A 23,140-nucleotide genomic window follows, 5' to 3' on the forward strand; every position below is an offset into this window, starting at 1 on the left:
GTGGCAGTACCTTGGTGTGGTCTTTGTGATCTGCGCCCCATCTCCTCATGGGATTGGTCGGGGTCCTGTAGATGATCGTCGCTTGGGTCTCCCAGGCTCTCTCCGCCCCACAAGTACTCCAGGCAGCGGTAGTTTGGCGTGTAGTAGGCCCGGATTTTCGTTTTGGGCTTTGCCTGCCTCCGATTGTACCTAAATGACATCGGGCGGTGCAGGATGATCTCCCTCGGGCAATGCAAGTATTTGATTGCGTGGATGGCATGTAGTTTCGGTGATGTTTGACGGATTCAGTTTGATTTGCACAGAGCTGACAGAAATGGCGTCCATCTCGCTCCGCTGCTAAGCCCCGCCTGGCTATCACTTTTCTATGATCCCAGCTACTGGCCCTAACATATATTTTAGCTTCATTACTACACCAACACTGGTTGAATCTCCGTGTTTAATGAATAATTGTGCGTGTGCTGTTCCTTTATCTATATTTTGGTCTCTACGGTAGCACAACTATTGAGAAATGCATGTTCCGTGTGTGCCCTCAATTCTCTGTTTTTTGTTCTCTATGTAGGTTTTAAAAAAAAATTTTTTTTTAGATGTGTCCTTTATCAAAGGGGCACGGTAGCGTGACCGTATCATCTCACAGAAGTGTTTGTAGTGTCTGGAGTTCTCCAACGCCATCTTTCTATTTGGTGATAACACGTTTTTAAAGGAACACTATAGGGCCAGAACATCTTACCCCTCTAAATATAGCAAAATCTTACCTTTATCACAGTCTGCTGCTGCTGCTGCCTCTGCCCCTGATCTGCCTTCTTGGCTGACATCATCAAAAGTGATTCTCTGAGCCAATCACAATGCTTTCCCATAGGATTGCTGACACTATCAAGGAGGCAGATCAGCACAAGCCAAACAGAGCCTTGGCCAATCAGCATCTCCTCATAGAGATACATTGAATCAATGCATCTCTGTGAGGAAAGTTCAGTGCAGAGGGTGGAGACACTGAATGGCAGACATACTGTGCAGAACTGCCCCAGGAAGCACCTCTAGCAGCCATCTGAGGAGTGGCCAGTGGAGGTATCCCTAGGCTGTAATGTCTGAAAAGACAGTGTTTACTGCAAAAAGCCATAAGGGAATGATTGTACTCACCAAAAAAAAATACAATAAGCTGTAGTTGTTCTAGAGACTCTAGTGTCACTTTAATTCTAAATTAGAGTCCCCAGCAGCCCATCCCATCTGTACTACGTGTAGAAGACATTAGCCTGGGCAGGAACGTGTGGCTGTGAATGACTGAGCATTTCAGCTTTCCGCTTTCAGCCTATCACAGCGTACATAGCTGGTATGAATTGGTATCACTACAAGGAAGTGCATAAACTCTCTTAGCCACACCTACTGTAGGGGCTGGCTGTGGGTGGCCAGGGGTGCCTATTTAGTGTTCAATTGTCTAACATTGAATTGAGGGAGAGTGCAAAGGCACAATAAACAATTCAATGAGATCAAACAGTTCTAGCCTACTGTGACCCTTCAATTGATTTATCTTATTCTGTTTAGGGACTTAACATATTTAGTTGCATTTTACATGCATAGCCCATCACCATGCAAGAGTATATAGTGTGTCTAAGAATATGTTAATCAAAGCTATTTCCTGGCATGCAAAGAGCCACTGACAAGGGAATTCAAAACACAGCCATGCTAATTGGTAACAATGTTAAAATAATCACAATGTTACTTTTTTTTTTTTTTTTTTTAAACTCCGTGGTTGCCCGGAATAATAAGAACGCAAAACAAATGAAATGTTTAAATGGTACCTATAATAAAATCAAAAAGCGGCATTGTCTGTCTCCATGTAATTCACATTTTGTGTTTTCTAATTCTGCTGTTTGACATTTTCCAATTTTTAAAAACACTTCTGTAAATCTCTCTTTAGCCTTGCGTTGCTTTGTGCAGTAAACCCCGTGGCTGTGATAGGAGTCAGCTTGAGAGCGGTCAGGTCTCAGCGTGGTGGTAGGGCTATGGCATTGAAGAATGTTTGAGTTCGAGCCATTCAATGAGTCATAGCCTTTATAAGAGATGGGAATTACAGTCACTCAGCACCTTACAGCAGGATTTAATGAGGGAGACACAGCCCAACAGACGTTCGTAAACACAACACTAATCACTACAATAAACTTCATGCCAGCAGTACCTTCGCATATTAACTCTTTCACTGCCAGACTCTCTTGCTTGAGAATCCACATAGCATTGTGGTATTTTTAAGCGGTTGATTGGAAAAATCTTTTTATAGGCATTGTTAGAATAAAAGGAAAGCATTCACATATTTTTTATTTGCTTAACTGGGAATTGTAGAGTTGACAAGCGAAAGGTAAACTTTTTAACCATTTCACCAGCTCAGAGCATACACGTGAAGAAGGGAGGGGAGGACGTTTTTAAAAACCCACAGCCATGGAGGGGAGGTGAAAAATGATGCAAGTAATAGAAAACTTTGAGAATGTTTCAAGACATTGAGAAATTATTGGGAACTGTCAAAAGCTAAATTTACCAATGAAATTCTTTTTTCTATCGAAAAATAAAATTATTAAATCTGCTAAAGTATCTGACTTTAACCCCTTCAGGACGGAGTCAATAGTGCATGTTCTGATCAAAACAAAACGTAAACAAAAACTGGAATTTGCGCTATGTGTCTGTTCACCCGTAGTTCCCCTCTTTCAAATTATATGCACCCACACTTATTATATATAATTTTGTTCAGGAGAAACAGGGCTTTAATTTATCATTAACTATTCATATATGGAACATAATTTATTATGAATAAAATTTAAAAAAATGTGAGAAAATAAGATTTTTTTAAAAATGTGTATTTCGGTCTGACATTTTAGCTGTGAATGTCATAAAAAATGCACATATTTGTAATCAGCGATGTCTCACGAGTACAACAGTACAGGGTCAAATATAGAACGTTCCATTTTCAAATTGAAATTTGCCAGATTAGTAATGTTACCTTTGAGACGGTGTGGTAGCCCAGGAATGAGAATTACCGCCATAATGGCATATCATTTGAAAAAGTAGACAACCCAAGGTATTGCAAGTGGGGTATGTCCAGTCATTTTTAGTAGCCACTTAGTCACAAACACTAGCCAAAGTTAGCGTTCATATTTGTTTTTGTATGAGAAAAGCAAAAAAATATTTGGCCAGTGTTTGTGACTAAGTGGCTACTAAGAAAGACTGGACATACCCCACTTGCAATACCTTGGGTTGTCTACTTTTGCAAATGGTATGCCATCATGGGGGTAATTCTCATTCCTGGGCTACCATACGCTCTCTAAGGCAACATAACCAATCTGGCAAATTTCAATGTAAAAAAAATGAAATGCAAGCCTTATATGTGACTCTCTAACTTTCTAAAACACCATAAAACCTGTACATGGTGGGGTTCTGTTATTCTCGGGAGACTAAACTAAACACAAATATTAGTGTTTTAAAACAGTAAAACATATTACAATAATATAGTCCATAAAAGTGCTGTTCGTTTGTAAAAAAATGCAAAAAACTTCACTTTTACTTAAAATATAATCGTTGTAATACAATTTACAAGTGTGAAACACTAATATTTGAGTTTAGCGAAGTCTCCCGAGTAAAACAGTACCCCCTACGTACAGGTTTTATGGTGTCTTGGAGAGTTACAGGGTCAAATATAGTGCTTGCAAATTAAATTCTCTGCTCTTTCTCTCTGTGTTGTCAGGCATGTCAATCAAATTTTAATTTATCAAATCACATAATTATGTTAAAAGATTACTTAAATATACATGTCGAATTTTAATATAAATGCATTTATAGGTATTTAAATTCTACGTGTATACTAATGTAATCTTTTATGTAATTATATGTATTTATATATATATATATATATATATATATTTGCATTTTATATATATATATATATATATATTTGCATTTTTTATATATATATAGATATAGATATAGAATGTCATTCTAAGTGTATTTTGTTACCAATATATATTAATAACAAAATACAGTTAGAATGAAATTACAAATGAATATATAATTTATATCAAATTTTGTTTAAATATTTTATTTATTTATTTTATTTATTGTAATTATACGTGTATATATATATATATATATATATATATATATATATATATAATATGTGTGTGTGTGTGTGTATATATATATATATATATATAAATAATATACATATATTATATATTTATAAATATATTTATTTTATTTTTTAACATGTCTAATTCTTTTTTTTTTTTTTTTTTTACTTTCCCACCAGCAGGGGGACTGTCTGATATTTTAGACAGTTCCCCTGCTGGTAGATCCACAGCCAGCTATAGGGGGCCTGATTTGCCGTGGGAAGGCTGCCTGGGCTGTCAGGCAGCCCTCCAGAAGAGGATCGCCGGCAAGGTAAGTATACCGGGCACTCCAGGGCTCAAAGCCGTTACGGCGTTCTATGCTGCCGCAACGGCTTTAAAGCCCACTTAAAGCGGGACGGCATAGAACGCCGTAACGGCGTTAACGGGTTAAAGCCACTCTTCACTTTTTAGAACTTTTTAATGCCCCCGCAGTCTCAATCCTACATACATAGACCTCATGGATGTATAATCTTGTGGCTCCTAACAGATGGAGCCAGGAGCGTAAGAGGATGTACAGAGTAAAGATGGCGGCAGCGCGAGGGACAGCTTCAGGTAAGTATTACTAACTTCCTTCACCTGCACCCCACGGCCACCAGACCAATAAATCTATTGGCAAATCTGGTGAAGACAACTAAAACAAAAGATAAGGATTCCTTGTAAACATTGTGAACATAGCATTTTATAAAAAAAAAATATTCTGCGATCCATAATGGTGATTAGTAATAAATGATATCTTCCTTCTCAGACAGAATTAGTGATGTAACGTGGGAGGCAGTACATATCCTAAAATATCTTGTTAGGTAACATATTTTTTTTTTCAGCACAGAGACATATAGGAAGAGAAGGTTTACATGTTGTATACACATTTTGTTTTGCCAAATCATCAGCAAATGTTTTACTTAGAGCACGTTTGTGTCTCAATCCCTGCTATTGGCAAGAGAGGCGTAATAATGCCTAATACTTAATGCACGTCTTGTTTTCAGCGACCGTGCTTCCGGTCTGTACCTCACTTCTATTTATGAAGATAAATAATGTGCTTATAGCTGATTTTGTTTTTATTTTCTTGCAGTGTCTTCGTCACATTGTCCTCTTGACTCCAAATCAAGTAGAAGGTTAGTTATTCGATATGGATACATGAACTCCTTGTTACAAAGACTGCTCGGCAATATGCATTAAATACATTTTGTATAAACACCTCTCTGGTGGTCTGTTGTAGTTAACAAGTAAGCCCTTGCATTCTCTGTACAAAGGGCAGACTGGAACTGGTGCATTCTTATTCTTATCATATAGATAATGCATTTAAAAACAATCCAAAATATGCTTTAAAAAGATGGTCTAATTTTGTAAGAAAACAACACACATTGTAATGTGTGATGTTGTTGTAATTTGCTCTCACTAGGAACGAGATTGATCTGTTAGGATGCTGTCATTCTGGTCTCTGTCCATGTTGATCCTGTCACTAAAAGGGTTAAAGTGCAGATCATTGTCTAGCTGTTAAAATCTCAATGTAGAGATTAGCAATATGATAGTCACTAGCCTACATATGAGATTACTCACTTCCTATAAATCTGTCAAGCTATCTGTTTATCCACACACCCTGTAGAAGGGAGAGGCTGATCAGTTGTCTCGATTTGCCTCAGAGAAGAGAGTTCTGAGACTTGTAGTTCAGTTATAAGCTTTCTATTTAAAGCTGGTTGCTGATATGCACCCCCTTAAACCATTTGCTTTGCTAAGAATTCTGTGACGGAGTGGGTGGGCTTATAGAGCTGTAATGTCGTTATTATTTATATAGCGCCAACAAATTCCGCAGCGCTTTACAGTGGGTGTACCTTAGTTAAGGAACCAGCAACAAAGAAGTATTTTAGAAGAAAAGATGGCAGCCAGACAAGTTAGAATTAAGAGGTATATTTTGTGTGTGTGTTCATTTGTTCGTTCCTGCACATCCAGCAATGTGGTATACATGATTCAATGCACCAATTGCCACCTAGGATGCTACATTGGGGAAACCACACAGCCATTAAATGGGAGAATGAATATGCACAGACACTCCATTAAACACCACAAGGAATGATCGTACTGCACTCCTGTGGGACACCACTTTACCCAGTCTGGCCACTCAATGAAGGACCTAAAATCAAAGTACTGAAAGGGGGTTTCAAAATACCCAAGAACCCCCCCCACCCCCTTTGCCCTCTCTTTTCCCACCTCCCCCCATACCACAGGACGGAGAGCAAGGCTGGTTCCGTCCCCGCACGACACTTCCCAAACAGACGAATGACACAGGTGGCGGAACTCGACGAGAGCCAGGAACTGACTGAACAGAACACAAACGGCACACACCAAACGGATAGGCCAACACTGAGGAAAACTATAAATGGAAACACACGCACGCACAGGAGCCAGAAGTCGCCCAGAAATAGGCCTCACGACTAACACAGACCCGAAATCATAGTGAGCCTACTTAACACGGAGCCCCATTTATACACAACACACAGGGGGCAACAAACACCCGCCGCCAAAGAGCTCTCAGAACTACACGCTATTCAAGGACCAGAGGCCAGAGCTTAACGTAGTGAAGCCCAGAATACCCCAAAGGAAATGGCCTGACTAATGGCTAGCATGGCCCAGGCGCCAGACAAGCGAGGAGAGACCCTAGCGAGGTTGTGACAGGGGCCAAACCGAAAAAAGGGAGGGCATGGACTACAAGGCACCAGCCATACGAGAACGGAACAGAGGCAGTGTAGACACCAACCTATGATAGCATGCTCTGGAGCAGGGGTTCTCAACCCAGTCCTCAGGACCCCCTACCAGTCCAGGATTTGGGGATTACCTGGGTGTGTCTAAGGTGTTTAGAAAAAGGGGAAAAAAACACCTTAGACACACCCAGGTAATCCCTAAACCCTGGACTGGTAGGGGGTCCTTGAGGACAAGGTTGAGAACCCCTGCTCTAGAGGATAGGAAGACCTAGTTTGACTTGTTTCCCCGGGGAATATTCCCCAACACTGAGGCAATTACATAATCTGTTTAAACATGCTTGCATTTGTTTACCACCCAGTTAAGTTTGCAATATATGCTATGTATTACTATTGAAAACCAGGAAAATCTCAATAAAAAATGATTGACACAAAATACCCAAGAAAGATAAACTTTTGAAGCCAGAATGATCAAATTGTTTAACAGCAAGAATAGAGGGCTAAATATGGATTTGGGTTTCCTGTCCCACTACCAACCCTTTACACGAACACTCCCCCACATTATCTAACTGTTCTGTCATATGTATCAACACTTTAAAATGCATTCCTATATGTTTATTCTATCAATATATAGACCTAGGCTTTCCCATACGCTTGTGCATGTATGCGTATATATGTGACTGCATTTATATTTGTGAATTTGAGTTCATGTGCGTGTATTTATGTGTAGGGGTATACATGTGTGTGTGTGTATATATACATGTATGTATATGTGAATAGGTGTGTGTACATATATATATGGGCTGTTGGTTGTATTTATATGTATATTGTATGTTCTTGTGTGTACTTGTGTATATGTACGTGAGTGTGCACTTGTGTCTGTGTATGCTGAATATAGGCCTTCATGCATATCCTGTAACGGCTGGATGGGAATTCATACATTCTGTATATTAATACTCCCCCCTTCTAGCACCATGCACTGTTCCCTTGTTTTTCTCTCTCTCTCTCTCTCTCCCCCCTTACTCTGTGATCTTCACATAAGAGATTTACGACCCTCTGCAAGGATGGTGTCTATGTTCTATCTTGAGAAAGGGAGGTTCTCCCGAAAGCTTGTCATTAAAAAATTGTTAGTCCAATATAAAAGGTATTACAAGATGTGAATGTTATCTGTTTTTACACACACACACACACACACACATATATATATCTTAAACAACACAATGCAACTCCAAGCCAATCACACTTCTGTGAAATCAAACTGTCCACTTAGGAAGCAGCACTGAGTGACAATCAATTTCACATGCCGTTGTGGAAATGGGATGGACAACAGGTGGAAATTATAGACAATTAGCAAAACACCCCCAGTAAAGGAGTGGTTCTGCAGTTGGTGACCACAGACCACTTATCAGTTCCTATGCTTCCTGGCTGATGTTTTGGTCACCTTTGAATGCTGGCGGTGCTTTCACTCTAGTGGTAGCATGAGACGGAGTCTACAACTCACACAAGTGGCTCAGGTAGTGCAGCTCATCCAGGATGGCACATCAATGCGAGCTGTGGCAAGAAGGTTTGCTGTGTCTGTCAGTGTAGTGTCCAGAGCATGGAGCCGCTACCAGGAGTCAGGCCAGTACATCAGGAGACGTGGAGGAGGGCAACAACCCAGCAGCAGGACCACTACCTTCACCTTTGTGCAAGGAGGAACAGGAGGAGCACTGCCAGACTAGTCAAATTTGTAGAGCATTGTCATCATGTCTTAACTATATATCTTTATCATACAGAGTATGCTTATGGTGCAAAGGAATTGCGGCGTTTAGATCAGGCTTGGTACGGGCTAATACCCGTAGTAACATATGAGGCTCACCTATGGTCTGTACAAGGCTACAGCACAGTTGGCGTGCTGGGTTGTAGGCGAAGTGTTTGTGCGTAGTGATGTGTTCTGGGCAAGGGTGTGTGGGTTAGGCGGCTTATTGCTGCCAGTGAGAATAACCACTGAAATGCCTCAGTGCGGTGTAAGGTGCTCTCAGCTCGAGGTAGGCTGGTTAATGAAACAAGGAAACTTAAAATGTTAACTTAAAATCATAATACAATATGAAATTGCTGCAGGAACGTAGAAGGGTCCAGTAGAGCACCCAGGTGCTGGTGGTGACGTAGATAGTTGCATGTGTGGGCGCTAGGATTCCCGCCAGATTATAGTTAACGTCGTTCGTGAGGAGTAGGCGCCAATATAAAAAAAAAAATAGGGTTAATTCTGTCCCGAGAGTCCATCCTCAACCTGTGCCCCGGATTGGAGCAGCGTACCCTAAAGCTTTCTAGGTTAACGTTTTAGACAGGAGACTGAGTGAAAACAAAAATGCTTTGCGATTTATGATTAGGAAATAAAATAAAGTAAACTTAATGCAGGGAGACCTACATGGCTAACAAAAGTTAAGAGGGAGCACATTCTGCATATTTTTAAAGAAAAGGCTAATGCAACAGGGGAACACATTGATTATCACGTAGTGGCCTTGAAAAGACAGTGCCTAAGCTTAAAACAAAACCGTTTTGAGCTCGTGCCAGCAAAGTGGCAGGATTGGTGTGTGGCTGCCTCTAGAGTCCAGCGGTTGGAGTTCAAGTAGTGGCGGCTTTGTAGGCGTCCGTCGAGGAGCTTCTCGGTATAAACGGAACCGAGCCGGCTGGGTCCCAGACGTGCGTTGCGGTTGTCATCCTTGCCCCTCTGCCGGTCAGGGCGTCCTGTGGGAGACCCAGAGTCTCTAGGATGGCTGCTGCCCCTTCGAGGTCCTGTACTGGATGAGATGTGGCGCCTTGGAGGACAGCCAGCATGCGGGAACCTCTCCATCTGTATGGTATGTTTCGTTCACGCAATAGTTGCGTGAAGGGCTGTAGGGATCTGCGCCACGCTAGGGGTGCCACCTGATAAGTCCCTGAAAAAGGTGAGTAGTGATTCCTCAAAGTTGTAGGGGGGTTTTCCCTTTAGAGCTCCCAGGACTGCTATCTTGTCTTGCTCCGATTGAAAGCGGACAATCAGGTCTCATGGTGCCGTGGTTTGTTTCGGGATTCGGAACATGTCGACAGGTGTCACCGTTTTGGCCTATTTAGCGGGCAGTATTGCTGTTAGTAGCCTCCTTACGAGGTGCGGTAGCTCTGCATCAGGGATCCTTTCTGCTACTCCCCGGATTTTGATTTTTTTGTCTCGCCTGGAGTCCTCCAGCGCTGTAAACCGCTGTTCTGTGGCGGTATGTTGTTTGTGTAGCGTGTGTACCTCTCTTTTCAGTTGGGCGAGTTGTGCCTGCGTTTCATGAGTCCCTTTCCAAGGTCCCCATGCGGCCGGTGAGGCCCTGGAGATCTTTGCGGAAGGTCGCCATGTCCATGTGTATGTCTCTCCGCAGGCCTGCCAGCAGCTCCTGCATGTCTGCCTTGGTGACAGGGGTTGAGTCAGGCTGTTGTGCTGCTGGTGTCGGGTTCTTGTTTAGCTCTCGCGGAGTAGATAAGTGGCGGTCCCTGGGCTCAAGGCTTTGGTCGTCCGAGAAGTCTGAGCTCTCCCCCATGTAGGTGGCCATCTTGGGCATTGTGGAGCCGTGTGCCTGCAGCCATAGGTCGCCGATACTCGTGCCCGGTTTCGGCTTTTCTGGTCTCTGTTTTTTAATTTTTCGACCCATGCCGAGGTGGACTGGTGGGGTCGATTTTGGGGGGTTCGGGTCGCTAAAATCTCTTTTTTGTTAGCTAAAATCCCTCCATGTGCTCGCCAGAGGTAGCCTAACTGCCATTAGGTACCGAGATGAGATTCTCAGACCCCTTCTGAGACCATATGCTGGTACGGTTGGCCCTGGGTTCCTCCTAATGCAAGACAATGCTAGACCTCATCTGGCTGGAGTGTGTCAGCAGTTCCTGCAAGACGAAGGCATTGATGCTATATACTGGCCCGCCCGTTCCCAAGACCTGAATCCAATTGAGCACATCTGGGACATCATGTCTCGCTCCATCCACCAACGTCACGTTGCACCACAGACTGTCCAGGAGTTGGCAAATGCTTTAGTCCAGGTCTGGGAGGAGATCCCTCAGGAGACCATCCGCCACCTCATCAGGAGCATGCACAGGTGTTGTAGGGAGGTCATACAGGCACGTGGAGGCCACACATACTACTGAGCCTCATTTTGACTTGTTTTAAGGACATTACATCAAGGTTGGATCCGTCTGTAGTGTGTTTTTCCACTTTAATTTTGAGTGTGACTCTAAATCCAGACCTCCATGGGTTGAAAAATGTGATTTCCATTTTTTAATTTGTGTGTGATTTTGTTGTCAGCACATTCAACTATGTAAAGGACAAAGTATTTCAGAAGAATATTTAATTCATTCAGATCTAGGATGTTATTTTTGTGTTCCCTTTATTTTTTTGAGCTCTGTGTGTGTGTGTGTGTGTGTGTGTGTGTGTGTATTTTATAACATTTCTTGTCTCTGCAATGTACTGGCAGCCAACCCATCTTGTTTGTTTCAGGGAGCAGGGCAGGGGGCATGAACCGCGAGGGAGCCCCCGGGAAGAGTCCGGAAGAAATGTATATACAACAGAAGGTGCGAGTCCTGCTGATGCTGCGGAAGATGGGTTCTAATGTGAGTCTTTTTGATTCTTACCAGCAAGGGTCCTATAGTAAACCGATTGTGTACTTTCAGGAACAGGGCGGTCACTAGGACCGCTTCAGTAACGTCCTTGTTTTTAAAATTGATTGCAATGATTGTATTCTTCAACGTGGCTACAATAATTCTGTTTTATAAGAGTAACTGCATCATTTCTGCCCTGATATTTTGGGAGAGTGAGTGCAGTAATTCTGTATTTTATAAGAGGGATGGGAATGATTCCGTATCTGTATTATATAAGCATGATTGAAGGGTTCCAAAGGCAGAGTGGCTGCAATTAGGATCATATGGTATGGGCAACATCATTTCAATAATTACATTATAATTATACAACACTTATTTATTTCGAACACTATTTCCTTATCTGTAACTTCATTATTAAGTAAATAATCATTTAGTATTTTTAGAGTGCAATTATTACTTGTCTGAGTGCAGTGATTCTTTGTGTTATGTCAGTGAAATTATTTTTTCTATCTTTGATCAAATGTCGTTGTTCACGCAATTGTTTTATGTCGCCTGTCTAATTTGTCTTCTGCGTCTTGCAGCTCACCCCTAGTGAAGAGGGGTTTTTACGGTCGTATGCCGGAGTGGTTAATAGCCAGCTCAGCCAGCTACCCCAGCACTCCATCGATCAGGGTAAGTCTTTCTATAACGATGGCATTCTGACGCAGTGATTCACTACTAACCCATAACTAAGTGGGTTATTACAAACCTTACTAGTTTGTGTTTTAACAAAATCTCTGTAAAACTGCCTCTGTTCCCCTTTCCCATAGAAGCAGGTTATTGCTGTCAGTGGTTTTCTCACTGATTGTCTTGGTATTCATTGCTGGTTTTAGGCTTGGGTTACGGATTACTATTGTGCGCAGTAGTTGTGTGTGTCTCCTTTTAGAAGTTTTGCCAGTGTGACCTGAATTGTAGGTGCATAGACGATCATGTGAACAGGTTCAGCGAGGTGTGATATACTTTGCTACATTGGTGTGACGGTCTCTGATGTATGATGCGGTTTTATTTGATATGCTTTGATGGGGGTTGTGACGGTAGTAGAAAATATCCCCGTCAAGCATTCCCTTCTTCCCATAAAAGTAAAATCACCCAATATTCCACAAGTAGAAATATCCCTGGAATCGCCGAATAATCCACACATGAGCCAAAACTTAATGCTAGAACAAGACTGATTTACTGGCACACAGAACTCACAATTTATGCAACACAAAACTCCTCCTCTGGGCCAGGCTAGATAATTGAGTTTTAGCAATATACATAGCTCAATTATCTGCTGGCCAGAACATTTACAGTTTAACATACTTTTTACCTAACATTCATAACTCTAAAAAAAATGGCATGAATCAGACCAGGGGTTCAAAAGTTAGTAACAGTATATTTTGGTCCCTGGCTGGCAGCATGGCAAACTGGTTTAAGCAGATTTTATAGAGGCCTCTATCCTGGAGACAAAGGGAGAAGTAATCCAATTATCCAGGGCTAGAGGCAGACTCCATTAACCACATGGTTACAAAAAGACATAAAACACTATAAAATACATTCATTCTTGACATTTGGAACCGAACAATATAGACCTTAAAATATCAGGGAGAGAATTAAACTGAAGCATATAGGCAATTGCAAAAAAGTCTTTCACAGGGGTAATGCAATATAACCATATTCCCATAGGATGTATAGTGTGCTAGCTGTTGTTAACGTCTCTGTACCAGGCAAGAGGCTGTCGTTATGATTTTGGATAACCCCTTTTTGCCACATACTTGTGTATACACGATTGCCAGGGCATGCAGCCATACTTGTAAATTAAATTGGGTTATTGCAAAGGAATTTTGTTTGCAAATTATACCATGAATACTGTCGGCTCACAGCGCTACAGCACCGGGAGCCATGGCGCTCTGGGCATCCTAGAGAACAGCTGTTTGGGAACTGAGAGAGGGGAGCACACTCCGTAAATGTGCTGTTAGACTGACAGCAGCTATCAGACAGTCTCAGACAGAATCTACACTTTATGTGATAATGGAGCAGGGAAGCAGCATGTACTTAGAGACTGCCTGATAGCTGCAGCATCTCTCGCAGTACACCATAACCAGGGTGTGTGTGTGTGTGTGTGTGTGTGTGTTTGGGGGGTGGGGTGGGGATACCTATTCTTCTACTGACCTATTCTTCAACATTCTATAATCCTATCACATAAACATTATCCTATATGTACCAATATTGTCTTTGGGAACACACATGTACATACATATACACACACACCCACCCACACATACTCCAAGACATGCATCAAGTGTTACTCACAAACACATACATACTGATACACAGACACACATATACTGACGGAAACAGTCTCACACTGTGTGTATTTCTTACGGAGTGTGTTCAGCATTGTGAATATATGTGTGTGTGTGTGTCTGGCAGTGCATATTGATGTATATTTGTATCTAGAAGGTATAGCTGCTGTCTGTGAATGTGTATCTTTGTGTGGGGGAGCTGCTTGTCGTGTGTTGTGTGTATGGCATGGCTAGTTGTGAGTTGATATATGTTCTGTGTGTTATGAGGGCGATTGTGGAGACTCCCGAAGTAAATGGGGGGTTACTGTGAGGGGTACTTTGAGTGGAGAGTGTATGTTTGCGCCCAGTCTCCCCATACACATAACTTTGTGACCTTATTCCTTTCTCTTATATTTGATCACTTTGTTCAGTTTAAGCAGTTTGTTGATGGGTACTTGGAGCCCTTATTTCACATTTTCTTTGATGTATGGAGTTACTATGAATTCTTTTTATTCTCTTTTCTTTGTATATTTAGTTCCGTATGTTTTGTAATACTGCTTGGAAACTCCAATAAATTTGAATTGGAAACTATATGTGACACTGGGTTTTAATGCAAATCTGCTTAAAGAAAGAATTGATACTTTCATCTTCTGTTGTGACTATAACGACCTCTAGGTGTCGCTGCAATCCCTCGCTCTGTTATATCCTCACACTGGAATGGTGATTGGGGACCTACCTGTGCTGACTGTGTGAGGCCTTCTAGATATTAGGAGTCTCCCGGGTGGAAAATTATTATTATTACTTCTATTTATAAAGCGCCGACGTCTGACATGTGCATAATTTGTCAGTAAGAAGAGATGACTTTGTTTTCCCTGTTAGATGGATTTCTTACCCTGTTATTTTCTGGCTGGGGATATTGTTTAATTATTTTTCATGCCTTCAATACATAAAATACACATGGGTTTATTTATAGAAAGGGGAGCTATCTGTAACTATAAGCATTTCCTTCTGTTTGCATTCTTTGTGCCTGAGACATATAATTTTTACTACAATTATGGTAACTTGATTTCTCTGCCTTTAAATCTCCTTATCTCTCTCCCACCAGTATGAACTTGCACAGGGTTTATTCACTAAACCGCTAAGAATGCATGTAAACCTCTATATGCCCAGGAATGGCATATTTGATAACACTCCCAGAATGCAATGCATAATATACAAATGAGTATAATCAACACTTTAAGTTTTCAGACAGACATTGCTCTTTGGCTCTCTTAGCTACTTATATAAATATGGTTCAAAACTTTAAATCCCGTACTACTATTCAGCCCTCTATGTACTCATCACTGCAATCCTGGAGGGTCCATGGTACACTCACCAGAGTGTGAATGATCACTAACCCAAGGCTAGTGGAGAGTGCAATGTTTAGGTGTGTGGTCCAGATCTCTTATTAGCCAAACATATGAGGAGGGGGATGGTTTTATTCTCCTTCAGTTATTGTGTGAACCATCTGCAGAAATTCACTACAGTTGGCTGTTGATGGCACATGTGTAGGTGTAAAAATCGTGGGAGGATTCAATATTTAGTTTTTTATCTATTCAGTGTTAACGTACAGTATATTCCTTTTGTGTGTTTTTATCTGGTGGTAAAGGTAGAGATGGGAAGGCCTTGGAAACAAATATTGGAGGGGAAAACAATTTATTTTTTATCCCAGAGCCGTTTTTTTGGGGGGGTTTTTTCTGGGAAAATGTTAAAAAATATGGCATGTGGAATATGTTCTTTTACAATGATAAATAATGTTCATGACGTGGTATTCAAACTATATAACATGAAAGACTTTATCTAAGTTCTCTCACCTGAAGACAAACAAATCCTGAAATACAATTCAAATACTAAGAATGCAATTCTCACATAAGATCAATATGCATTTCTGTATCTCAGGCCCCTGCAGAGAAAAAGGTGTCTAGTTTGGTTGTGTCCAGGCTCCATCTTGATGATGTACACAGTAGTATATTGTTGGTATACAGTAGTTGATTGTATACAGAAGGCGATTTTTGGTATACAGTAGTTGATTGTATACAGAAGGTGATTGGTATACAGTAGTTGATTGTTAGTATACAGTAGTTGATGATATACAGAAGGTGATTGTTGGTGTACAGTAGTTGATTGTAGGGATCGACCGATATTGATTTTTTTAGAGCCGATACCGATACCGATATTCTGTGAACTTTCAGGCCGATAGCCGATATAATTTGCCGATATTCTATACATTTACCATTTTGGAAAATAAAAAACAATTTCTAAAGGTAAATGCACAAAATATACATGCCACGTGTAGTGGATGCAGTGTGTTTAGACAGGGGAGCTGTGTATGTGTGTGTAGTGGATGCAGTGTGTGTTTGTGTAGTGTGAGTGGTGTGGATGCAGTGTGTGTTTGTGTAGTGGATGCAGTGTGCATTTGTCTAGTGTGTATATAATGAAAGCAGTGTTTGTGTAGTGTGTGGGTAGTGTGCGTAAAGTAAATGCAGTGTGTGTAAAGTGAATGCTGTATATACTAAATGCAAAGTGTGTGTGTTTGTGTAGTGTGTGTATATAAGGAATGCAGAGTGAGTGTATTTGTGTAGTGTGTATAGTGAATGTAGTGTGTTTATATAATGCAGAGTGTGTGTTTGTATAGTGTGTGTATATAATGCAGTGTGTGTGTAGTGTGCATTATATAAACACACTACACAAACACACTGTATATAATGCAGTGTTTATATAATACAGTGTGTTTGTGTAATGTTCATATAATGCAGTGTGTTTGTGTAGTGTTTATATAGTGTGTGTGTATATAATGCAGTGTGTGTGTGTGTATATAATGCAGTGTGTGTTTGTATAGTGTGTGTTTGTATAGTGTGTGTTTGTATAGTGTGGGACCAGTCTGATATGCTTCAGATATGTTCTCTCTGTAATGGCACAAGATGAGCTAAAACCAGCTTGAGTTCTGAGCGGGGACCCACCGAAGGGCAGGCTATTTCAGCTGCTGTCCGTTCTCAGAATACTCTTGCGACCCGTTTTTTCTCTCCATAAGTTTAAAGGGTAATCCAGACGTGGACCCCTTGCTCACGGTGCCTAGAGAGATATCAGCTATGCCTCACTGATGATGCCTAACAAGGTTGAAACGATCGTCTGGGGTTGCTGTATCTCTCGTGCAGAGAGAACTTGCTGGCATTTCGGATCTGGACTGCCCGTATGGGTGGGACCAGTCTGATATGCTTCAGATATGTTCTCTCTGTAATGGCACAAGATGAGCTAACAGTCAGAGCTGGCCGCGGGTCTCGCGAGATTTACACTGGGGAGCTGGAGGAGCTGCTGGGAGGTGAGTAAACGCTTGCTGCCCGCCCCCCCAGGACCGCCGGGCTTGTAATGAGCCTGGCGGTCCTGGGAGGTATTATCGGCAATATCGGTATCCCTATTGGCCGATACCGATATTGCCGAAAATACCGAATATCGGCCGATTATATCGGTAAAACCGATAATCGGTCGATCCCTAGTTGATTGTATACAATAGTTGATATACAGAAGGTGATTGTTGGTATACGGTAGTTGAATGTATTCAATAGTTGATATACAGAAGGGGATTGTTGGTGTACAGTAGTTGATATACAGTAGTTGGTTGTTGGTATACAGTCGTTGATGATATACAGTAGTTGGTTGTTGGTATACAGTCGTTGTTGATATACAGTATTCGATGATATTCAGAAGGTGATTGTTGGTATACAGTATTTGATTGTTGGTATACAGTATTCGATGATATTCAGAAGGTGATTGTTGGTATACAGTATTCGATGATATTCAGAAGGTGATTGTTGGTATACATTTTTTATTTAATATTTTTTTTTATTCTTTATTTTAGGTGCGCTTTCAGGTATACAAAAGCTTGTCTGGCCACAACAGCCAGGACGGGCACTGTCATAATAATGCAGGGTAGAAAGAGTAAGACCGTAAATGATAAGCATGACATCACAGTAAACATTTCGCACAGTTTTTGTATATCAGGGGTGTAGTTCCCGGGGAGGAGGAGGGCGTGAACTGTGTAGCTTCTGTGTTGTGAGAATTAATTTCCTTTCCCTGATCGTTTTTTAGTAGTATACGATGCTATTAAAGATTACGTGGAGACTGAGTGTTCGTATACTAGGTGTTAGTGGGTGGGCTGATGTTAGTTCATGAAGGTGCTAATAGTAGAGTATGTTGTTGCAGCTTAATAAATCATGAGAACAATGGTGAGGAAAGTGTATGTGTAGCCAAGGTAGTTGGGGTATCATGGGGATGGTCTTGGCTCACCTAGCAGGTAAGTACCACTAGCCAAGGGGGTATTTTGGGGGGGTTGTACATCTCTTGTGGGTGTGCCTAGTGTGTGCGAGATGGGTCTGTTTTCTGGACCCTGTAGTAGAAGGCACGAACAATAATAGAGTAGCGAAACAGTAGGTCAACACAGGTTATGACAGGGATTAGTAGAGCATAAAATCTAAAACAAGAACATTGGTGGTCTGGCAAAGTTTGTTCCTCGATGTGTAGTAGCTTCGCCCTCTTCTTGTTCAGTCAGGTAGTTGGTGTGGCTCCCAGTACGAATTGCATCGCTGTCTCTGGGTCCCAGGCATGGGTGCCTTATGAAGGAGAGGTTGCAGATGTGGAGTCGGCAAGGCCCAGTGTGAGGAGTAGCGCAGGTGCTTCCGAATCTGAGGTGAGCTTGTGGACTGTTCCGTTGTGGGAGATGAGTAGAGATCTTGGCGTGCCCCATCTGTACGCCACCCCTGCGGAGCGCAGGCGGCTAGTGAGAGACGGCAGCGATTTACACCTTTGGAGCGTGGTTTTGATGAGATCTTGATAGGTTAGGTGCGATTCTTCAAATAGTAATGGGGTTATGCCCCTCCCTGCTGCCATGATATGGCCCTTGTTTTGTGGTGTGTAGCATCGGAGGATCAAATCACCGGTAATTGGGGCCACCGACTTAGTGATGTTAGGCAGCCGGTATGTCCAGCTATGTTGAATTTCTTGGCTAGTGCTGGTGGTAACAAAGAAGCAATTAAACTTCTTATATAGTGAGTAGTTCCTCTATTGATCTCAGGGGGTACCTCACGGATTTTAAGGTGATTACGGCGGTACCTATCTTCCTGTGCGGTCATTTGCAGTGACATGTTCTGCTGAGTAGTTTGTAATTGGACCATTGCAGCTTTCAACTCTGCTACTTCACTGTGGAGTTTCCCAATGTCCCCTTCAGTGGAGGTTGTCCTGTCACTAAGCAGCTGCATGTTCGTTTTTAGAGACGCCACATCTGCTGTTAGGAGCCTCTGGATTTCCAGCAGTGTGTTTTGCATGTTGTGAAGTTCCTGTTTAGTAGCAGGGGGCAGTGCCTCCAGGGATGTCCCTGGATATGGAGTGTGGGTCCTCCTGAGTTGCTGGGGTATGCGTCTGGCTTGGTAAGTCAGGGGTTGTTTGGGTCTCCGGGCCGTCTGTGGCCGCCATTTTGGATGGTACCTGCCTCTGTAGCAAAGTGCCGATATACCGCTGGTCCGTTGCTTGGACTCTGGGATCGGCACCCCATTGTTGGAGGGGAGCTTTGTTCAAGCCCGTTCTGCCGAAGAGCGCCTCGAGGTCGGCGGGTGCTGGTATTTGGTAGGCCCCAGTCCTCCTTTTTTTGGCTTGGCCTGCCTTGAGGTGTACTGAAAAGGCATCTATTGATGCCGCGGGATATCCCCGAACCATGCCCGCTATTTCCAGGGTTGGATGGGACCTGTGAGTGATGGGATTTCTGCGGATTGTATTGACTGGGTAGGAGCACTCAGAAATGGTGTCTAGCCCGTCTCGCTGTCAGGCTCCGCTGGTATACAGTAGTTGATGATATACAGAAGGTGATTGTTGGTATACATTAGTTGATGATATACAGAAGGTGATTGTTGGTATACAGTTATTTTTTTTTATTTTTAAAATATTTTACCAGGAAGGATACATTGAGATTTCTCTTGTTTTCAAGTATGTCCTGGGTAGTGATTGTTGGTATACAGCAGTTGATGATGTGACAAACTCCCCTTTTCCTGTGAGTTTGCCTCGATTTTTCGGAGGGGCCTGGTTGCCAGCCTCTTGCCCTGTGACTATGGCCCCTGGGATGTATTGCCCTTTAAACACTGTATTTGGGCATGTTGGATTTTAATATACTGCCCCTTTAAATTATATGGGAACAGCTTTGCAGCTTTGACGTGGCACTTCGAATACAGCCGAAGTAGTCGAAGTGGCCGCCATTCGACATACGAACACGTGGCGGTTGCCATTTTAATTCAGTCGACCGCGTTCCGCTGTGCTTGGTCGTCGAGTTCATGGAACTCAAATTGTACATGCAACGGCACGAACACCGCTGAACTACCTTCTCCAGACTTCAACTCATTCGACTGGAGTCGAACGCCGTTCGGCAATTCGAACGGCACTCTAACAGTGACATTTGCACGCACGGTTGCCATTCGTCTATTTTAACTGACTTTAACATGGGAAATAAACTGGCCGCACAGCCAAATTCTGTGGAACTGTTTTGGGCAGGAAAGCCATGCTGCGGTCGGTCATAAGAGACCTCCATAGACACTTGAACCCCATGGCGATTTGACTATGTTCGTGGGATCTGAGCGCTGTTCGGATATACTGGGCGCTCAGATCCGAGCTATCTGGGGATATGTCACATGTGGGGGTTCAGTTCTGTGAAACATAAGTTATGTGTTTTCTGTACCTGGAGATAATTGCGTTTACTACAGCCACTTAAGCCAATTATCTCCAGGATAGAGGGGAGGGATTTTACTGTGTATGTGGGAGTAATACTGTGTATGTGGGAGTGTTACTGTGTATGTGGGAGTGTTACTGTGTATGTGGGAGTGTTACTGTGTATGTGGGAGTGTTACTGTGTATGTGGGAGTGTTACTGTGTATGTGGGAGTGTTACTGTGTATGTGGGAGTGTTACTGTGTATGTGGGAGTGTTACTGTGTATGTGGGAGTGTTACTGTGTATGTGGGAGTGTTACTGTGTATGTGGGAGTGTTACTGTGTATGTGGGAGTGTTACTGTGTATGTGGGAGTGTTACTGTGTTAATTATTGTTCCCATTGGTTTTTGTCCCAGTTTACCACCAGGTCCAGGGGGTGTGCCACTGGCCTGAAAATGTGTATAAAAGAAATGCCTTTGTGCACATTAAACAGATCATCTTGCACTTTCATGACGTTTCGGCTCATGTTTGGGGGATTGGAGAACTACACTCTGGGGATTGCTATAATCACTATACTCCCCAGGGTATAATCACTAGGTTCTGCTAAGAGCTTGTTCCGGCTCTTTAATAGAGGTCTACCCACTGGGAGCTGGACCCTGGTCTTGGGTCACAGGGTGGGTAGGAGACGGCGAGACCCCAACCAAGCTGCAGCAATTCGTGGGGTCTGCAGTGGTTATGGTGTTGGTGGAGTGCTTGGAGCCCTCGGGAAGCACTAGGAGCATCCGTCAAACGTAGGTACTCAGTCGGGGTGCCAGGCGATCCGTTACAGTTGATATACAGAAGGTGTTTGTTGGTATACAGCAGTTGATGATCTACAGAAGGTGATTTTTGGTATATGGTAGTTGATTGTTGGTATACAGCAGTTGATCATCTACAGAAGGTGATTTTTGGTATATGGTAGTTGATTGTTGGTATACAGCAGTTGATGATATACAGTAGTTGATTGTTGGTATACAGTATTTGATTAAATTTAGAAGGTGGTTGTTGGTATACAGTTATTAATTTGTATTTATTTCTAAAATATTTTTCCCAGGAAGGATACATTGAGATTTCTCTTGTTTTCAATTATGTCCTGGGTAGTAGTTGATTTTTGGTATACAGAAGGTGATTGTTAGTATACAGTAGTTCATTGTATACAGTAGTTGTTTTTATATATCTTTATTTTAAAAAGCAAGAATTAAAACATATACTTTGACAGCCATGTCAAAGTGTTCAACATTTCAACTCGTTACATACCGTTATATATGCATAGCGAAATACAGTTTGCATCTTTTTTTTACGTTTTGGTCGGTCTGTGGGAAACCACTATGAGGGTGCCAAGAACGCTGTCGGGGTCTGGGGGTAGTAAGGCTAGATGGGCAAGGGGTCTAATGGGGTTGGCCTCAATGTATATGACTGGCTCTTCCACTGTAGTGGTTCTGTGGTTGGCACCCCATGGTTTGAGAGTGATTGAACATCTATGAATATTGTGCACTGGAGCACAGAGACGTGTTCTCTGGTCGCCTCACTTGCGTCTTAACAACCAAGTGTTAAGGCTTGGTGAACTGGCCCACTCGAGGTTGGCAGAGCTAGAGATATTTGAAAAAATTATTAAAATCAAACCGGTAAATAAGTGTCCCAACTGATAAACAAAACATAGTAGTGGGGAATTTGTAGTCAGGTTGTGGCGCCTCATTTCCTTCTGGGTGTGGAGACATTCATGCCTTCCGAGTTCAGTGGTTTAGGACGAGTAGTAATGGCTGCAGGTTGATCAGGCAGTCCCAGTGCAGCCAACAGGGCCATCCTTTCGGGTCTCAGGCCTTGTAGTTTTGTCCCTCCTTGGAGACCCAGAGGGTCTTCGGTGTCGCCCACCGGTATGTAATCCCTGCTTCCTGCAGTTGTGCGGTGAGTGGCCGCATTGTTTTGCGCCCCAGGAGTGTGTTTCTGCTTAAGTCCTGGAAGAGGGATAGTTGGCATGTCTCGAAGTTGGAAGGAGTCTTCCCCCGGAATGCCGCTAGTAGCCCCAGCTTATCCGTCATTGTGCAGCAGTGCAATATGAGGTCACATGGCACCGAGGTGGGAACCTGGGGCGCTGGGGTGGGAGCCTGCAGCAACTTGGCGATTCTGTACACTCCGTCGAACAAGAACTGTTTGGCCTGCTTGGCTGGTAAGACTGGACCCACCAGGCGTCTGATTAAATGAGACAGTTCCTCTTGGGGTAGCGTCTCAGGGACCCCTCTAATTTTTACGTTTTTTCTCCTGCCCCTATCGTCCATCACATTGAGCTGTCTGGCCATTATGGCCTGCGCTTGCTGGAGCTGTTGGACTGTGTCACTTAGAGCAAGCTGGTCTTGATTTAGGCCTGCAAGGCCTTTTACAGTAGCCGGAGTGCGTGCTGCCACCACTTGTACTGTGGTTGTTAAAGCATCTAGGTCAGCCTCCCACATCTGCTTCAAATTTTGTTGTAGGCCTGTGAGCATATTTTGTATGTCTCTTTTAGAGGCTGGGCTGTGGTCTCCTGCCGAGTGTGTTAGCACCGGGTGTAAGCTGGATTGGGGGGGCTACCTAGGTGGTCCTCGTCCCCTGAGGATGCTGGGAAGGCCGAGCGTGGTGGCTGGCCCTGTTGTGAGGAGGGAGCTAGCAGCAT

The 23,140-nt window shown here is 42.8% G+C and overlaps 1 protein-coding gene across 1 annotated transcript in view; it reads left to right on the forward strand.

The window, feature by feature from the left end:
- Window positions 1-23,140, forward strand: part of CTNNBIP1 (catenin beta interacting protein 1) — a 56,584-nt gene that overhangs the window by 26,635 nt on the left and 6,809 nt on the right. The window contains exons 2-4 of the mRNA XM_063436613.1: window positions 5,215-5,257; window positions 11,328-11,440; window positions 12,010-12,100. Coding sequence (XP_063292683.1) covers window positions 11,345-11,440; window positions 12,010-12,100 — 187 coding nt within the window. The 5' untranslated portion in view covers window positions 5,215-5,257; window positions 11,328-11,344. The remainder of the gene's footprint in view (window positions 1-5,214; window positions 5,258-11,327; window positions 11,441-12,009; window positions 12,101-23,140) is intronic.

The sequence above is a fragment of the Pelobates fuscus genome, chromosome 11 (genome assembly GCF_036172605.1).
Source record: "Pelobates fuscus isolate aPelFus1 chromosome 11, aPelFus1.pri, whole genome shotgun sequence".
In the NCBI taxonomy this organism is placed as follows: Eukaryota; Metazoa; Chordata; class Amphibia; order Anura; family Pelobatidae; genus Pelobates; species Pelobates fuscus.